The 18,383-nt window shown below is 39.6% G+C and overlaps 1 protein-coding gene across 4 annotated transcripts in view; it reads right to left on the bottom strand.

Moving 5' to 3' along the window:
- MCCC1 (methylcrotonyl-CoA carboxylase subunit 1) overlaps positions 1–18,383 on the bottom strand; it is a 56,845-nt gene extending 38,462 nt beyond the window's left edge. Inside the window, exons 1-7 of one of the 4 annotated variants that reach the window (XM_049628515.1) lie at positions 18,189–18,383; positions 14,264–14,310; positions 12,628–12,767; positions 9,155–9,250; positions 3,439–3,560; positions 2,748–2,895; positions 2,538–2,659 (exon numbers count right to left, since the gene is read on the bottom strand). In XM_049628515.1, the coding sequence (XP_049484472.1) occupies positions 2,538–2,659; positions 2,748–2,895; positions 3,439–3,560; positions 9,155–9,250; positions 12,628–12,767; positions 14,264–14,310; positions 18,189–18,277 (764 nt within the window). In that variant the 5' untranslated portion in view covers positions 18,278–18,383. Of the gene's footprint in view, positions 1–2,537; positions 2,660–2,747; positions 2,896–3,438; positions 3,561–4,682; positions 4,735–9,154; positions 9,251–10,408; positions 11,981–12,627; positions 12,768–14,263; positions 14,311–18,188 lie in introns of those variants that run through there. The other 3 variants (XM_049628516.1, XM_049628517.1, XM_049628518.1) reach the window with 3 other exon arrangements.

The following is an 18,383-nucleotide window of genomic DNA, read 5'->3' as shown; positions in this document are numbered from 1 at the left end:
TGTTCTGTTATGATTTCTGTAGTCTTCGGATCGCTTTTGTTATTTTCCTTTTTCTAACTAATCCTTTGCTGTGCTGCTTTATCTAACATAGAGATCCTGCAGCACAGTGTGTTAGAACCAGGAGGTGCACCAAATCTCAGCTGTTCCAATTCAGCCACTGCTGGGATCTGGCTACATAGACAGAGACAGCTGGAGTCAACCAAGAACGCCTTGGTATTTTCTAAGAGTTCTATAGTTTTTATTTTCCTAACTACATTTTTAACCCATCTAGAATATATATTGAATATAAAATGAGAGAGGAAGCTGATTTCTTTTTTATCTTCCAAAATAGTACACTTTGAAGATTGTTTTCTATCCCAGCCTTTCAGATAAGCTCAACAGTTCTGAGCAGATTTATAAAACATCTTGATATCTACTTTCCTCAGTTATAAGCACCACCTTGACAATCTTCCAGCACTCCATTAACTCAACAGCTAATTATTTAGTAATTAATTAATCAATTACTATAATTAATTGTTATATAGTAAAATAGTTAATTACCATGACATTAAAATATTACTAGAAAATTCAGAATAAATATATACAGAAATACTATTACTCATATTAGGAGAATGAGATTATGAGTGACTTTGTTTTCTATCATCTGTATTTTCCATGTTTGTAATGTGGAAATTTATATTTGTTTATAATAATATATACAATAATATAATAAGTATAAATATAGTAATATTTATATTACTTCTATATTATAAAAAAATATTATTATTGATGCCTGTCATGAAGAAAGTAGCATGCCAGGTGATATATAGGGGAAAACAAAAAGGAACATACTACCACGTCGTTGATTCCCAAGAGCTTCCAAGCTATTGGGGAAACAAATTACAATGTGAGGTAATATACAGCTAACATTTCACATGCAAAGAATTTACATCTTGGAAAAATGTTATTGAGTTATGGTCACTGGAATAGCTAGCTGATGGCTCCACGGCAATTCTAACTCAAGAGCATGCCAATTTGGATAGTCAGCCTATTCTCCTTTGAAATGTATTGTGAAAGGGAGCCCTCAGTTGACCCTGGAATTTCCTCCAGTTTTGCCTCACTTTCCACTAAGGTGGAAATATGACGCACTCTCCTAATCAACTGGCCTATTTTAAAATTCACTTTTGTTTTTACTATCAAACTCTAAATGAATTTAGCTTAGCATGCCATGCTCAGGGTCAATTCGAAGTTTTGTAGCACTTGAAACAAAAACAATTTGGGGGCCATCTTTAAGAAGAATACAAAATTAGGTATAAGATCTTAGAAGAGGCTCAGACAAGGGAAGGGCCTGAAGCTTCAGGGTATATTACCTTCAAGGTAAATCCCTCTCCTTTCACATAGTTCCCAAGTGAATTATTCTTTATAGAGTCACTTAACCAACAGGTTTTATATACATATATATAATTACCACAAAATGTATGAAACGAGAAGCTTTTATAGTCAGTATCTTATTTTAAGCAATACATGTGAAAGTAAAATTCCAGAAAATAAAAAAATTAGAAATTCACGTGGCATTTGTTATAGCAGTACCTAGAGAAGCAGTTTAGTGCAGTGTCTTAGAGTGTGAATTCTGAATTCAAATCCCAGCTTCACCACTTCCCAACTGGGAGACCTCAAGCAAGTCATATGACCACTCTGTTCCTCAGTGTCCTCACCTGCAAAATAGGAATAGGCCTACCCACAGGATTGTTGCAGGAATTAGATCAGAATTAGGACAGTAAGATTATGGTAAGTGAAATATAAGGGTGAGGTGTTAGTATTATTACTTGTTAACATATCACTTACAATTCAATTTAGGTATCTATTTCTGAAAATCTCAATGGATGCTTATAGAGTTCTGTAAGATAAAACTTAATTTTTTATAAGAATTTTTTAAAAAAATCTTAATGTTTATTTTTGAGAGAGAGAGAGAGACAGAGAGAGAAGCAGAGAGAGGGAGACACAGAATCCAAAGCAGGCTCCAGGCTCTGAGCTGTCAGCAAAGAACCCTACGCGGGACTCGAACTCACAAACCATGAGATCATGACCTGAGCCGAAGTTGGACACTTAACCGAGTGAGTCACCCAGGTGCCCCCCCTTTTTTTTATTTTGGAAAAAACCCTAAGTTCCATCAATAAGAAATTGACTGAATAAATTAATGGTACATCAATATCATGGAACTATTAAGCCCAATAAAAAGAATAAGGTAGACCTATATTTACTGACAGAAAGATGGCTATGATGTAATATTAGCATGTAATACTATGTAAGATTCTACTCACTGCACTTCTGTATGTAGTTTGTACTCTGTGAGTATACGTATGTGTATTTCTATTCACTTAGAAAATACCTGGAGGGATGCATACCATACTACACTAAGTGGTTACATCAGGGGGTGGGATTGGGGAATTTAAGGTACTTATTATGTACTACTAGAACTTTCCATTTCATATAGTTTGCCTACATTTCTTTTAAAGTTTAATTTTAAAAATCTGACTCAGAAAAAAAGCCAAACCCACCTTGGCGTGTCCACAAACTTCTCAATCAGCATAGCATCATCATTGAAAGACTTCTTAGCTTCTCTCCGTGCTGATTCTAACTGCTCTTGAAATTCTTCTTCAGATCTAACGATCCTCATTCCCTAAGAGGGCAAGATAGTTAAGACCGCAAACTAAATAAAACAGAGAAGACTATCCTGAAATGAAAAACATGAGCACGCACAATCTTACTTTTCCTCCTCCACCACGGACGGCTTTAATCATGACAGGATAACCTATTCTCCCCGCATGCTCCCTCAGACACCGATCCGACTGGTCCTCTCCATGATATCCCTCCACAACAGGCACTCCCGCAGCAGCCATTATGGATTTGGATGTGCTTTCGAATAAAAAAGAGGAGGTGCCTCAATTCTGCGAATTATTTCATACAAGAGAAGAACAAAACAGCCCAATCTACAAAATACAAGGGAACTTTTTAAATAAAATATCCCAGAGGTTAAAAAAAAAAAAAAAAGACTGCAGTCTGAGACAACAAATATTAACACAAATATTAAAATATTAGTTTTCTTGTGATAACTAGGAATCCAGTTTTTTATGTGATAGTTCATCCCACCTTGTTTTTAATTCCCCAAACGTGGGGGAGAGGGGAAAGTGGGTGATGGGCATGGAGGAGGGCACTCGTTGGGATGAACACTGGGTGTTGTATGGAAACCAATTTGACAATATATTTAAAAAAAAAATTCCCCAAACTAATCCAGATATTGATTAGAAACGCTAATGAATCGAACACTTCTGTAACTCACTGGAGTGGCAGATAAACCACATAAGCCTATAACAACAACCATGGATTACCATATCTATTATAGATAGACCATTTCAATTGACCTTCCTATGGTTATATTTAAAAGATATAAACTCATACCTCTTTATACCCATGTCTCTAATTGCAGATGAAGGAGGACCTATAAAAATAATTCCTTCTTGTTTGCAGAGTTCGGCAAATTCCATGTTTTCTGAAAGAAAACCATATCCTGGATGGATAGCCTAGAAGTGAGAATGGAAGGACAAACTTAGCACTGTGATGCAGGTGACGTCATATTTCTGAGGAAGCCTCTCCCTACACTGGTGATAGGTACACTATGGGTACTATCAAGATCTGTTTCCAAAGACATATCTGAAACGTTCATACTAAAGTTCTGAAGACTTACCTGAACCAGAAAAATCTATACTTCTTTTTACTGTGGTAATATATACACAACATAAAATTTACCATTTTAACCACTTTTAAGCGTACAGTTCATTGGCATTAATGGACATTCATAATGCCGTGCAACCGTCACCACTATCCATTTCCAGAATGTTGCCATCACCCAAACGGAGACTCTGTACCCATTAAATATTAATTCCACAGTCCCTGATTACCTCTATTTTACTTTCTGTCTCTGTGAATACCCAATCGAGGCACCTAATATAAATGGAATTGTACAATATTTCTTTTTGTGTACAGCTTATTTCATTTAGCATTATGTTTTCAAGTTCTTCCATGTTGTTGCATGTGTCAGAATTCCATTCCTTTTCATGCTGGATAATATTACTGCATATTCCACAGTTTTTTTTACACATTCATCTTTTGATGGACGTGTGGATTGTTTCCACCTTTTGCTTTTGTGACTAACACTGCTATGAACATTAGTGTACAAGTACCTGTTTGAGTCGCTGCTTTAAATTCTTTTAGGTATTTAAGTGAAATTGTTGGATCATATAGAAGAATCTGTATTTTATTTTTACATGCTTTTAAAAATTTGTTTATTTTGAGAGAGTGTGAGCACGAGCAGGGGAGGGGCAGACAGAGAATCCCAAGCAGGCTCTGCACTGTCAATTCGTGGGGCTTGAACCCATGAAACACAAGATCATGACCCAAGCCAAAATCAAGAGTCGGATGCTTAACCGACTAAGCCACCCCAGGTGCTCCCCAAATCGGTATTTTAATTATACTGCTATTAGGATAGAATGTCAATTGAATATTTGCAAGCAGGAGTAAAGGGCGGGGGGGGGGGGGGGGGGGGGGGGGGGCGGGTGTTGTTCACTCTGTCTCCATACAAAGCTGGCCTGGAATTGAAACCATGGTACCCAAAAGCTGAAAGGAACACACTAGCACAATAATACCTTGTTTATCTTCAGGTCACTATCTGCCAATGTCACCTTTCCAGAAAAAAAGCTAAGAAGCAAACAAAAAGTCATATATTAAAGTCTACATACACTTTAGTGAACAAGGACCTCCTTATATGTTAACCTAGTCACTTACAACTTACTCAGAATTTTAAGAAATTTATCTGGTTTTCTAGCCCACAGAACAGGAAAATTAGTACCCGAAGAACAGTATGATTCCTAAGAGCAAACATACTGACAGCAAAAAGGGAGGATACAGAGGAAAGCAAAAAGCAGAATAGGCTTACATGATTCAGTGAGGGATAAAGCAACTTCTTCTCTAACCTCAACAGCCCCGAAGGCATTTTTGTTCTTCAAAAATAATAAGTATATATAATAATTATAACCAAGAGGATGTAAGAAGAAAAAAGCACAGCCAACACTATTTCAAAACAGATAAATTCAAAGAATAGTTATGTTTCAAAATTAAAGGGGTGCCCTTCAGATATCTGGGCAAGTCACATGAACAGAAAAACCCAAATCTTAGTGACAGCAAACAACAAAATCCTAGATAATAAAATGCTAGACAATCACATTTTAATGTCAGTTTGATGTCTTTTTTCTAAATGTTTATATTTATTTTTTTAGAGAGAAAAAGAGAGAGTACACACATGCACACATACAAGCAGGGGAGGGGCAGAGAGAGAGGGAGAAAGAGACTCCTGAGCAGGCTCCATGCTTTAAGTGCACTCGGACTCGGGGCTTGAACTCATGAACCGAACCGTGAGATCATGACCTGAGCCAAAATGAAGAGTCAGTTAAGTAACTGACTAAGCCACCCAGGTGCCCCCCAAGTTGGAGGTCTTTTAAAAACCAAAGTTCAATATTAGTAATTTTATATAAATATCAAATATTATTTATTTGAGGCAAAGTGAAACAGGTCTATCTCCCAGTCCTCCTTGGTTTTTTAGCAGCTTTTTGTTTTTAGGCACGATTTACAATACACAGCATTCACTCATGTATAGTTTGATGAATTTAACAAATTTATACAACTGTACAACTATTACTACAATCCAGTTTTAGAACACTTATATCACTTGAAAAAGTTCCTCTGTGCTTCTATGCATAATTGATTAATTCCTGTTCCCAGCACCAAGCAATTACTGACCTGTTTTTTGATCTCTTAGAATTTTGCCATTGTTAAGAAATCTCATATAAATGGAACCACATAGTACGTAGTCTTATGTGTCTGGCTTCTTTAACTTAGCCTAATGTTCTGTGGTTCAGCCTTGTTGTATGCATCATAGTTCATTTCTTCTTATAAATCTTTTTACATTTGTTTACGCACTGAATGGATATCCCACATTTTGTTTATCATTCATTTGGATTTTTCCAGTTTTGGACTATTTTGAATAATGCTGTTATGAACACTCATGTACAAGTAAGTCTGTGTGAACATATTTTTCATTTCTCTTGGGTAAATACCCCGGAGCACAAGCAATTGTTGGGTCAAAATATGGTAAATATACGCTTAACTTCTTAAAAAACAGCCAGTTTTCTAAAGTGGCTGTACTATTTTGAGTTTCCACCAGCAATGTATGATGGTTCTAAGTTTCTCCATATCCCTGTCAACATGAGGTATTATCAGTCTTTTTGATTTTAGCCTTTCTAGTGTGTATGCAGTAATACTGCATTCTTCTTCTTTTTTTTTTTTTGTGATACTGCATTCTTAAAACATCTTCATTGACATGTAATTAATATGCCATAAACTTAGCCAATCCAATGATTTTTATTATTATTCAGAATTGTGCAATCATTACCATAGTCTAAGTTACTAAGATCTAATAATGTAACTTTTCATTACCTTAAAAAGAAACTCCATGCCTGTTAGCAGTTATCTTCCATTCCTTACATATGTCCAGGCCTATGGAGCCACTAATCCACTTTGTTTCTAGAGATCTGCTTATTTTGGACATTCCATATAAATGGAATCACATAATACATACAGTCCTTAGTGACTGGCTTCTTTCACTGAACACAACATTTTCAAGGTTCATACATTTTTTAGCATGTATCAGCACATCACTCCTTTTCATTGGTGATTTTAGGTTTATCTTTTTGCATATAAATATCCAATTGTTCCAGCACAATCTGTTGAAAAGACTACATTTTCCACTGAATTACTTTACCGCCTTTGTTAAAAAATGAATTGACCATATATGTGTGAGTTTATTTGGGGAGTTCCTATGTGGCTGCACTGACTATATTTACTCTTCTGATAGCATACTGTCTTGGTTACTGTAGCTTTATAATGCATTCTGAAATCTGAGAGTCTACAAATTTATTGTCTTTTCAAGATTCTTTTAACTATATACTAGACCTTTGGGCTATTTTAGGACCAGCTTGTCAATATTGACCAAAAAAAAGCCAACTGGGATTTTGATAAAGGCTGCCTTAAATTTACAGACCAATCTGGAAAGAACTGCCGTCGTAACATATTGATTCTTCCAATGATACATCTATCCATTTATTTAGAACTTCTTTTCTTGCAGCAACATGTTATAGTTTTCATACATAGGTCTTCAAATGATTTTGCTAACTGATTTTTACTAATGTTATTGTGAATATAACTGTTTCCTTAATTTCATTTTCAAGGTGAGGTGTTGCTAGCCTCCCTTCTTTTGAACAGATACTTAATTCAAGAGAACTCTGATGAACTAGATAAATATTCTTTCTCTATAACTAAAAAGAAAGGCAGCTGTTGCCTTACAAAAATAAAGTCCAACCACACATTATGGGAATGGCCTCAAGAAGTTTTAGCTGATTTATATTAAGAACAATTTAATATATCCAGATCACAGAATTCTTGAGCATTTGAATATATCGGAAAGGAAAACTCAACAACACTACTGTAACCAGGGAGCTAATTTCTCTAGCCATCAAGTATGTATGTATTTAGCCGCCAATTCACTCTAGTGGATCACAGGATTGTAAGCCTATTAACGTCGTTCATTCCATAGTACTAACATGCCTTTACCAGTAAAGATACAAACTGTTGTCTCCTACCCTTAAATCTCTGCCAAAATAATTTATTCCATGCTTTTAGTTTGTAACCTTTCTGCTGCGCTTGTTCAAACGTATGTACAGATCCAAAGTTGTTGCTGTTGGCTCTATCTTCAAGCAGAAATGAGATATGTTCTTCCCATGGTGGAGAGAACAAGTCATACTCTTTATTTTTTTCACTTATTTTTGTTTAACGTTTATTTATTTTGAGAGAGAGAGCAAATGGGAGAGGGGCGGGGGGGGGGGGGGGGGGGACACAGAATCCCAAGCAGGCTCCGCACCATCAGTGCAGAGCCCGATGTAGGGCTTGAACTCACAAACCGTGAGATAATGACCTGAGCCAAAATGAAGAGTTGGATGCCTAGCCAACTGAGTCACCCAGGCACCCCTCATTTATTATTTTTTTAATAGGCTCCACACCCAGTGTGGTGCCCAATGTGGGGCTTGAACTCACGACCCCGAGATCAAGACCTGAGCTGAGATTAAGAGTTGGATGCTTAACCGAGTAAGCCACCCAGGTGTCTGAAGCCTGAAATTTCTGAGTAAATACTACCTTCCCTTTTCTCAAAATGCAGGGCAACGAAGTTCTACTGCTCAGCCTCATCTGATATAGGGCTAGAAGTTGGGAGACTCTTGTTTAATCCTGTCTTATTCAATGATAAATTTTGCTTTCAAAGCACCTGGGGAGCTTAATAAAAATGCAAAGTATGCATAAAAATATAAACTACAGTGGCTTGGGGTGAGGCCTAAGAGTCTGCATTTCTACAGTGTTCCCAAACAATGCCATGGAACATGCTCTGATTAGCGAGACTAGATGATTTTGGATATCATGTAACCTTCTGTGCATTAGATTTTACATTTGTAAAATGGAGGTAATAATACTGTGTCATGTATGTTCAAACACGTGATAAACATATGAAGTGCTATTTCTGTTATAGTGCTTGCATTCCTAAGGAAATATATAAAGTCCATGTATTAGTATCATCTCTGTACATTCCGAGGGGTTTTTTACTCCAAGAGATAACTAAAAAGTTTAGAAACAAACATATTTTAAGTACCTGCGTGTATAAATTAATGCCTAAGTTATTCAGTCTAGGAACTGATTCTAAAGAACAGAACACTGGGGTGCCTGGGTGGCTCAGTTGGTTAAGCGTCCGACTCTTGATTTCAGCTCAGGTCATGATCTCACTGTTGGTGAGTTTGAGCCCTGCATGGGGCTTTGTGCTGACAGCTGTGGAGCCTGCTTGGGATTCTCTCCACGCCCCCCTCCCTGCCCCTCTCTCGCTCACGCTCTCTCTCTCAAAATAAAATAAATAAACGTTAGGGGAAAAAAAAAAAAAGAAGTGAACCGGATGCAGTGTTTATCAGCCCCACCTTTGCCCCCATCCATCCTGCCAGTCTAAGCCAGACCGGCATGATCTTATTACCTGAGCAGCAGAGATCTTGGCCACTTGAATGATTTTCTCCATAGAAAGGTAGCTCTGCTGGGAGGGAGCGGGGCCAATAGAATATGCTTCATCTGCCTGTTGAGGAATATTACATGCTTACACGGCTAGCACACACTAGTACACGACAGAACTGCTTCAGGGTCATCTGATTATTATAAATAAAAAGGGTGGCTCCTCAAGAACAATGCAAGAAATAAGAAACAGAAGGACCAGCTCATGTCTATGTTATAAAAATAAGCCAGTTTGGAATCTTTGCAAGAAGAGGATGCCCAAACTTGATTTTTATGTATAAACTAAACACTAGATAGAGTGAAATAAAATGTCTTTAGGATAAAAAGCAATAGGCATTAACCACAGTATCATCCTTAGTAACAATAATAACTTTAAATGTATCTAATGCCAAAACTTTGCCAATTTGCCAAGAGACAAAACATAGGACAGTTGTATACAGCAAGAAATAAAATTATGAAGTTTACTGAAGTTTGTATAATTATTTAGGCAGGATGATAATGCTCTTTCTATCCATTTGTGAACTCCTTTATACCATCCTTTAAAACTTTCACATAATCACCGCATCCCTTGAAGCAGACAAGACAGAAAACATCATTCATTTATTCAAAGACTTACTGAATGCCGACCATGTGCCATGCTTTGAGGTGGGAGCTGCCTGTACAAGAGTAAACAATGTCCCTGTCTAGAGGGAGACAGACATCAAACACACATTCATATATTTAATGACAACTGTGAGAAAGGTCATGAAGGAAAAACAAAGGACACAATGCAGGCGAAGAGGAAGACTGATCAGGCCTAAGGGTGCTCAAAGAAAGACTGGGAAGGAAGATCAGCGGCTCCTCCAGGATGACCAGGGCTTGGCCAGACAAATGGGTGTAGGATGTGGAGTTGAGAACAGGAATGGAGATGGGGGCAAGCCTCCCAAACAGAGCAAACAACATATATGAAGGTCCTGGGGTGGGAAGAAACTTGGCCCATTTGAGGGACTGACAGAGAAGCTTGGGTGGCTGGAGCCCAGTGCACAAGGGGTCAGGGACCAGAGATGTGTCTGGACAGACCAGGGAGCACAGATTTCAGAGGGCCTCACGGGAGGTTAAAGCTTTGGATTTTCTCCTAAGGTAACACATAATGAGGTTTTTTTGGTTGTCATTTTTTGTTTCTAAACTTTAATTCCACAAAACACAAATCCATTCTCCTTCTTAAAAACGTGAATAGGGGCACCTGGGTGGCTCAGTCAGTTGGGCATCAGACTTTGGCTCAGGTCATGATCTCGCGGTACAGGAGTTCGAGCCCCACATTGAGCTCTGTGCTAACAGCTCAGAGCCTGGAGCCTGCTTCGGATTCTGTGTCTCCCTCTCTCTCTGCCCCTCCCCTACTTTCTCTCTTTCTCTTTCTCTCTCTCTTCATCTCTAAAAAAAAAAAATTAAAAAATTAAAATAATGTGAATAATAATACAAAGGCAAAGGAGTCTTTTGGCACCACCTTCTCCCTCACTTCAAACCTCCTCCAGATAAAACCACTATGATCTCTGGGACATATTTTTTCCATATCCATATTCCTATTTATTTATATATATTTACATAAACATATACAGTTTTAGTTTTTGTTTTTAGTTTTTACACAAACAGGATCAAACTCCTGCAATTGTTGTTTTCATTAACAGTAGGTCTTGGGAGCTCTTTCCTTGCTAGTGCACATACGTCTACCTCATTTTTTATAACAATGGCATAATGTTCCACAGTATGGAGGCACCAAAGTTCATTTAATCACATACATCTGAACAGACATTTAGGTCATAATGGCAAAAAACTGGATGCTAGCAGCATTCCTATACATGCCTCTGCTTGCACATGCATGTGAACATGTCTCTGGACAGAGATCTAGAGGTATGTTTGCAAGGCTGGGTGAAGGCTGGTTGATCATCCCTTGAACTGGTGTCACCAACACACATCTCCATCAATGTACCAATTTCTAACCACATTAACCAACACTGAATATTATCCGTCTTTTAATTCTTGCTAGTCCGATAGATGATAAAAAGGCTTAAGTTATTTAAAGCAGAGGAGTAAGATCAAAAATCTGATTTTAGGCAATCAGTCTGGATGAAACATAGAACATACCGTGGGAGAGGTCAAGATGAAAGTAGGGAGACCACTTAGGAGGCTACCACATCGGGCCGGTGGGGGTGATGCCAGCTACGACTTAAGGTACTGGTGGCAGAGGGCAGAAAGAAGCGGAAAGAAGTGTTTGGGAAACAGAATAAACAGCACTTGGTGACTGTCTAGATGGGGAAGGGGAAGGATGTAGAGTGGCAGGAAGACAGAAGATGTTCAAATACTCCCAGATCTCTGGCATTATAGTTTTTAGGGGCAATGGTGGTGTCATCTGTTGAGTGAGGGAAGTGTGCAGGAAAAGCAGCTTCACCACAGATCAAAGTCATGAGTTCCATGTCAGGCATATTAGTTTGGTACCTGTCACATATCCACGTGGAGACGTCAAGTGGGCAGCTGGGTATACCTGTATCACACTCAAAATGAAGTCTGGGCTAGAAATAGAAGTTCGGAAGTGTTTAGCAAAGCCATGGGAGCAGACGAAGTAGAGTGACAGAATACAGTGCGAAAAGAAGATGGAAGATCCTTGAAAAGGTAAGAGGAGGACTCCAGAGCACAGGAAGACAAGTGGCCTTGAACGGGACAAGGACAGACACAGATGCAGTGAAGAGATTCTGCGGCAGGAAGCGCAGTTCTGCTTTCCCTGTGAATCAAGATCATCTGCTGAGAATAGGTGGGTGGAGGGAGAGTCACCAGCTAGAATGGCACAAAGCAGGCTTGAGATGGTCGACACACAGAATGAGAGAGAAAAGTGCCCAGAGAGCAGAGGCTGGTTGCCATGAATTTGTCGCTGCTCAATCTTGCTGTGGGCCAGTAGTTGAATTCACCCATGGTTGGCTCTGTCTGGTGAACAATAGCTAGTAACAACTGGTAGCACTTACAGACCTCAGGGAAATGGGATCCTTTCAGTTATAATTTTATAGTTAAGCCAAGGCTCAGAAACATCAGATGACTTGTCAAAGATCCCCTGGCCAGTATGTGGTAGTTGCTAAGACTGGGATCTGGATCCTTCTTGTACATCAGGGACCTGGATATGTGCCACTCAAAGTATGATCTGTGGCCACATTCTGTGAACTGTTTTAACCAACCCTTGATAAGACAGGACCTTGCTGGTAAGTCAACTAAACACAGCAAAACACACTGTTCAGTTCAACTGGTGTTACGTTTGGAAAATGTATCCCAACAGGGATAATTAGTGAGCAGTTTGAACTTACCCACTTATATCCTATTAACACTAGCAAACATAAAATGTCAACATAAAGGAGTAAAATACCAACATAATAAACAAATACAATCACAAAATTTGACTTTCGGTTTTTAACAACATACCATGTCTACATGCATGGAATTCTTGTCGGCCTCACTATAAACAGCCACGGACTGTATTCCCATTTTTTTGGCTGTTCGTATCACCCTGCAGGCAATTTCTCCTCTGTTTGCAATGAGGACCTTGGCAATGTTTCGTCCTGCTTAAACACCATGAAAATCATACACAAATGTTATTGGAGAACAAAGAATGAGAAAGCAAAATAAAGATTCCATTATATTAATCAGCTGATAAACATTTGTTTTGGTAAAATTAGCATAACAGAGTCTCAAATAGTCATTTTAACTAATATTAGTGCATTTCCTCTCACTGAAATTCAAGATACCCTTTTCTAAAAAAATGTCTATTTACTTTGAGAGAGAGAGAGAGAGAGAGAGAGAGAGAGGAAGGATTCCAAGCAGGCTCCACACTGTCAGTGCACAGTCTGATGCGGGGCTCAAAGTCACAAACTGTGAGATCATGACCTGAGCCAAACTCAAGAGCCGGACGCTTAACCGACTAAGCCACCCAAATGCCCCCGAAAACCAAGATACCCTCATTAACATAAACTCTTATATTATTCAGCTTTTTCGACTTTAAAATGAAAAGATGCTTTGATATGCCAAAGGTCAAATTACAATAGCCCCAAAAAACCCCTCATAGTTAATAATAATTAGTCTTTAGTAAGTACTTTTTATGCCGCAGGTCCTGTGCTAAAGACTCAATCTGGATTTAAATCCTCACAATAATCCTATGGAGTAGATACTATTATTGTTACATAAATTTTAAAGATAAAGGAATTACAATTAAAAGAGATACTACTTTCCTGAAATTATGCTCATTTTGTCCTGAAAGTATACTGGCTAAAAGAAATAGCAGGTCCAGGATTTGAACCCAGGTTAGGTTCACCTCAGAATCTGAACTTGCAGTCACTCAACTCCATCGCCTCTATCCCTCTGCACGCAAACACAGGGACGTATGGCTCTCTTGCATGAACGCTGAGTGCCGCACCAGGGCACTGGCATCCGTGCCACAGGACATGTTACTGTGTTAATATGTAAAATGCACTTCCGTATCACACATGAAATAAATGCTCCTGGGCAGTTTATAATGGCTATTATTCTAAAACAAATAAGGTTTTCTATAACTTAAAACAATGTTTCCCTATGGGGATCTATGGAGTCTGAGTTGTCACAGGTCACAGGAGCTGCTGGGATGAAGTATGCATGCGTGTGTTGTGGGGAGGAAGCTGCACCCAATCAACCGTGTCTACACTTTCATACGTTTTATCGTTGGGAATTCCGCGTAAAATTTTATTTGAAAAAATGTCTGCCACTTATCAGAATGGTTTTAAAGCACTGATTTAGACCATCAGAGTTATGCCTTTCCAATTCATGGCACTGAACGGGATCAGACAGACCGAAGTAGCGACATAAATGTAAATGTTTCCAATTATTTCTGTATATATTGTAGACTCAACAACGGGAGATTTGACATAAAAGAGGTGGAAACCAAGGCTCAATACGTACTAAGAAAATGATCATGAAAATTCCAAATTTCAAAAATATATGAGCACTAATTATATATACAAATTAAGGAATTAAGCATTTCCCTCTCTTAGTTCATAATCTGCAAAGCCAAAGCAAATCAAGAACGTACCTGCGGTTGTTGAATACTTCATGGTTCTCTGTCTCCAAGTCCATCTCCTAGCAAATGAATCCAAATGGAATAATAATTAAACAGGATATACAAGATCAGTCATTGTCATTTCAAAAGAATCAAAAATTTTTTAAATGTTTACTTTAGAGAGACAGAGAGTGTGTGTGTGTCAGAGTGCATAGGGGAAAGGGCAGTGAGAGAGAGAGACACGGAATCTGAAACAGGCTCCAGGCTCCACGCTCTGAGCTGTCAGCACAGAGCCTGACACAGGGCTTGAACTCACCAGCTGTGAGATCATGACCTGAGGTGAAGTCGGAGGCTTCAGGCGCCCCTCAGTCATTATATGATTTATTAATTCAAAACCTGAAACCAAGTCTAGATATGACCTTAGTTAAGCCTGAAGCCTACAAAGTGACTTAATAAGACTTTCTTTGAGGGAAGAAAATTACTCTAGAAACCGGAAGTTACAGTTCTGGCCGTTCTCTCTGGCACTGTGTGTCCTTGAATGGATCACCTAACCTGCTTGCTCCAGAGGCTGGCAAATGGCCACAGAGTCACAATTAGAAAGCCAAGGTACTTCAAGATCATACAGTTCAGCTTTTTCAAACTCTTTCGACTCAAGTAAAATTGTATCTGACTTCACAAGTTGGTACACACACAAAACAGAATTTTCGTGACAGAACATTTTCTCTGTGTTTTGATACTTTCTGTTCTATTCCACTTTATTAAATAAAATATGCTGGTCAAACAACAGTTTGAAAAATACCAATCTTCTTCAACCCCTGATAATTAAGGTTTGAACAATTAAGCCCAGAGAAGTAAAGAGAAGGAGCTGATCAAGGGCAGCAGAAAGACTGCTGGCTGTGGGGCCAGAAGAGCCCCCACTGACCAGCTGCTGGTGACACCAGGCAAGTCATTTTACATCAGTGTTTCTCCAGTCTTTTTTCATTATGGCCCCCTAATGCAAAAACATAAATACTAAGATTTTGTAGGAGCGGTCGAGCCTTGGAGTAACTATGGTAACATCTAAGATTTTTTCGCTCTCAAGACCCAGTTTTCACTTTACAACTCAGACTTCAGTGTCCTCACACAGGACGGGAGACACCAAGAGATACTTCTCAGTTTTCAAAGTAGACAACTTAAGCTGAATCCTTGTATTAATAAGAAATGGAGAATCAGGGAGGCTAAGTGACTTGTCTGAGGTGTCTTAACTAGGTAGAAGTTTACTAAGGTCTAAAACAATTTTTTTTTTTTCAACGTTTTTTATTTATTTTTGGGACAGAGAGAGACAGAGCATGAACGGGGGAGGGGCAGAGAGAGAGGGAGACACAGAATCGGAAACAGGCTCCAGGCTCCGAGCCATCAGCCCAGAGCCTGACGCGGGGCTCGAACTCACGGACCGTGAGATCGTGACCTGGCTGAAGTCGGACGCTTAACCGACTGCGCCACCCAGGCGCCCCAGGTCTAAAACAATTTTTAAGTTCCATGATACATATTGATACAGCAAGTAACAAAACTTTAACCCAGAGGTAACAGAAAGCAGGCCAGATTTACTTTAGGAACAAAAAAGTGTAAGTATAATGCCTATCTGGTGTCAGCTAAAAAGAATACACTGGGAAAAAACCAAATTACAGAAGGAATTCCACCATAGGCTTTTCCACCCATACATGGGAGATTTGTTAAAACTATGGTCATAAAGAACTAATCATTTTAGATCATGTACACAGCGGGCGATAAAAACCACAATGTACATTAGATACTAAGCAACTATGTATGTGTAGCATGTATACACTATGCATATAGCTATGTAACTGAACAGAACTAGCATTTCACTGGGGCAGGGGTGCAGGGGGCGGGATTATAACAATAGGTCAGACAGTCATTACTCTCTGATGCAAACTCAATCAGATGCTGCCATCCGTGAAGGGCTGGTGGGAAGACCCACAGCTTTGGCACTTGAGTCCCACAAGACAGCTTTCTCAGGAGGCTATTGCTTTCCCACTTCTTTCCAATTTGACTGACCTCATTCTCTTAATCTTCAAGGAGAAAGACTGTTTTTCCTTATCTTTAAAAGGTATCTTCTGGTTCACAGCATCTTCCCATCACATTCTTCAGATAAGTTTTTTATAAGATTCAAGGCTTGTCCTGGACAGATTTATCTATAAAATGGCTGTTTCTTGGTAAATCCAGCTTAAGATCCTGATTAAGTTTCAAGGCCATTGCTGAACTAAAGTTTTCCTCTGTGATTTTGTAGTGAAAACAGACCGACAATCACATACAGACACACTACTTAACATAATCCTCTCTATCTCAATGATGTTTTGATAGGTCTATTCCATTTTTCACCATTATCCAAGCTATAGCTTAAAACAATGGCTTAAACAAACAAAATTAAGAAGTTGCTTCCATGAGATAATCCCACCCTGATTCAACATAAATTCTATACCAGTATACTCTCATTTCTAAAATTCCACCATTAGACTTCATTTCTCTTTGTTACTGGAGAATTATGACATACAAGACATGAAAATACTCTCTATAATGATAAGATTTGTAATTCCTTAATGCCATTAACAACTGTAACATTTTCCAGGATGACAGCTACCTGAGAACAGTTCTACACACAGTAGGGAAGATTTGAGAGGGAGAGGGAAGAGAGAGAAAATGGTCTGTGTAATATCCTGAAGAGCCCTGGAAACCTAAGAAAAGAAAAACCAGGAGAAAGAAAAGAGCATTAACATTACTTTCACCAACTGTCTTATTTTACTCTGGGGCTAGTTCTACAATTAAGTAACTCAAATCTAAATACCTCTCCAGTAATTTGTGGAAAATAAAAGCAAACAAAAGCTGTATTTATGGATTGATTCATATGCACCAGATTGTTTGAGCCTCTTTCCATGTATTAATTCATTTAATTCACACAGTGCTAGGTACTAATATTATCTCCTCTAGGAATAGTATCATCACCTCCTCCTAAGTCAGGAAACTGAAGCACAGAGATACTAAGTAATGTGCCCAAGGTTGGGCACACAGCTAGTGAGTAGCAAAGCTGAGAACCCTGGCTTCTGACAGCACAGTCTGTGCCCTTCAGCACTAAGCTACCCTGTCTTTCCAGAACAGAGGAGGAGGTGAAGAGGAGGAAGAAACAAAGCAAGGTAAAGAAGCCTGCTACCAGGAGACCTGAGGATGTCTTCACTACCAAATTTATTGTCATTGAAACTTACAGCTCAAAATTTGAAACTGATCTGGGGTCAGGTTAGTTAGAGTCATAGCTTTGTTCAAACTTGCCTCTGAGAACTTTTAACAAACCAACCTCTCACCCTCTGGAAGGTAAATTTACTTTTGTTAGCTTGATCCATTCCAACAATGAGAAAGAACTCCACAGAGTCTCTGAACCGGACACCTGACCGGGGCTAGCTGAACCGAAAAGGGCTCGAGGGGCGTCCTGGCTCCATTTCTTACTCCTTGTGTAAACTTGAGCAAGTCGTTGACCCCTCTGAGCTTCACCAGAACGGGGATCATCAACACTCCCCACACAGGGAATGCAGTGAAAGCACCATGTTAACGGTTAGCAGCTGTACAAGCGTCTCTCTTGCCCCTGTAGCGAGGGAAGCAGGGATGTGGCAGGCCCAGCTCCACCCCTCCCCCACTGCCCGAAAATGGAAAAACAGAGGCAAATAGAGGCTGCAGAGTGGATACGGGGAGCAAGGGGAAGAAAAGGAAGGGCTGGGTGTGAACAGGTCTCTCTCCCGATGCCAAGACAGAGCAGAACACCGTGAAAGGGGCTGGGGTTTTCCTAACGCTCTCCCCTCCTCCTGCTCGATCCTCGGTCCCCGCGCACCTCTCTCGGCGTGCAGGAGTCCATTTACAGCACCCCTGCCTCCGACCCCGGACGCTGATCCACCGCCCCTCCGCCTCACGTTACCTCGGCGGCAGCAGCAAGCTCGGGACTCGCAGCCACCGGTTCTTCTCTGCCGCCAAGAGCAGCACCGACACCGCAGAGGTTGCCGCCATGGCTCCACAACCCGGTCGCTCTCCGACTTCTGGTTACACCAGCTGCTTCCCACTCCCTGCAAAACCTTTCCTCCGCTCCGGAAGCCTATTGTCCTTCACAGGCCAC

This window comes from Panthera uncia, chromosome C2, assembly GCF_023721935.1.
Source record: "Panthera uncia isolate 11264 chromosome C2, Puncia_PCG_1.0, whole genome shotgun sequence".
In the NCBI taxonomy this organism is placed as follows: Eukaryota; Metazoa; Chordata; class Mammalia; order Carnivora; family Felidae; genus Panthera; species Panthera uncia.
Note: the sequence above shows the minus strand (reverse complement) of the source record. Positions and strands in the feature narration are given on the sequence as shown.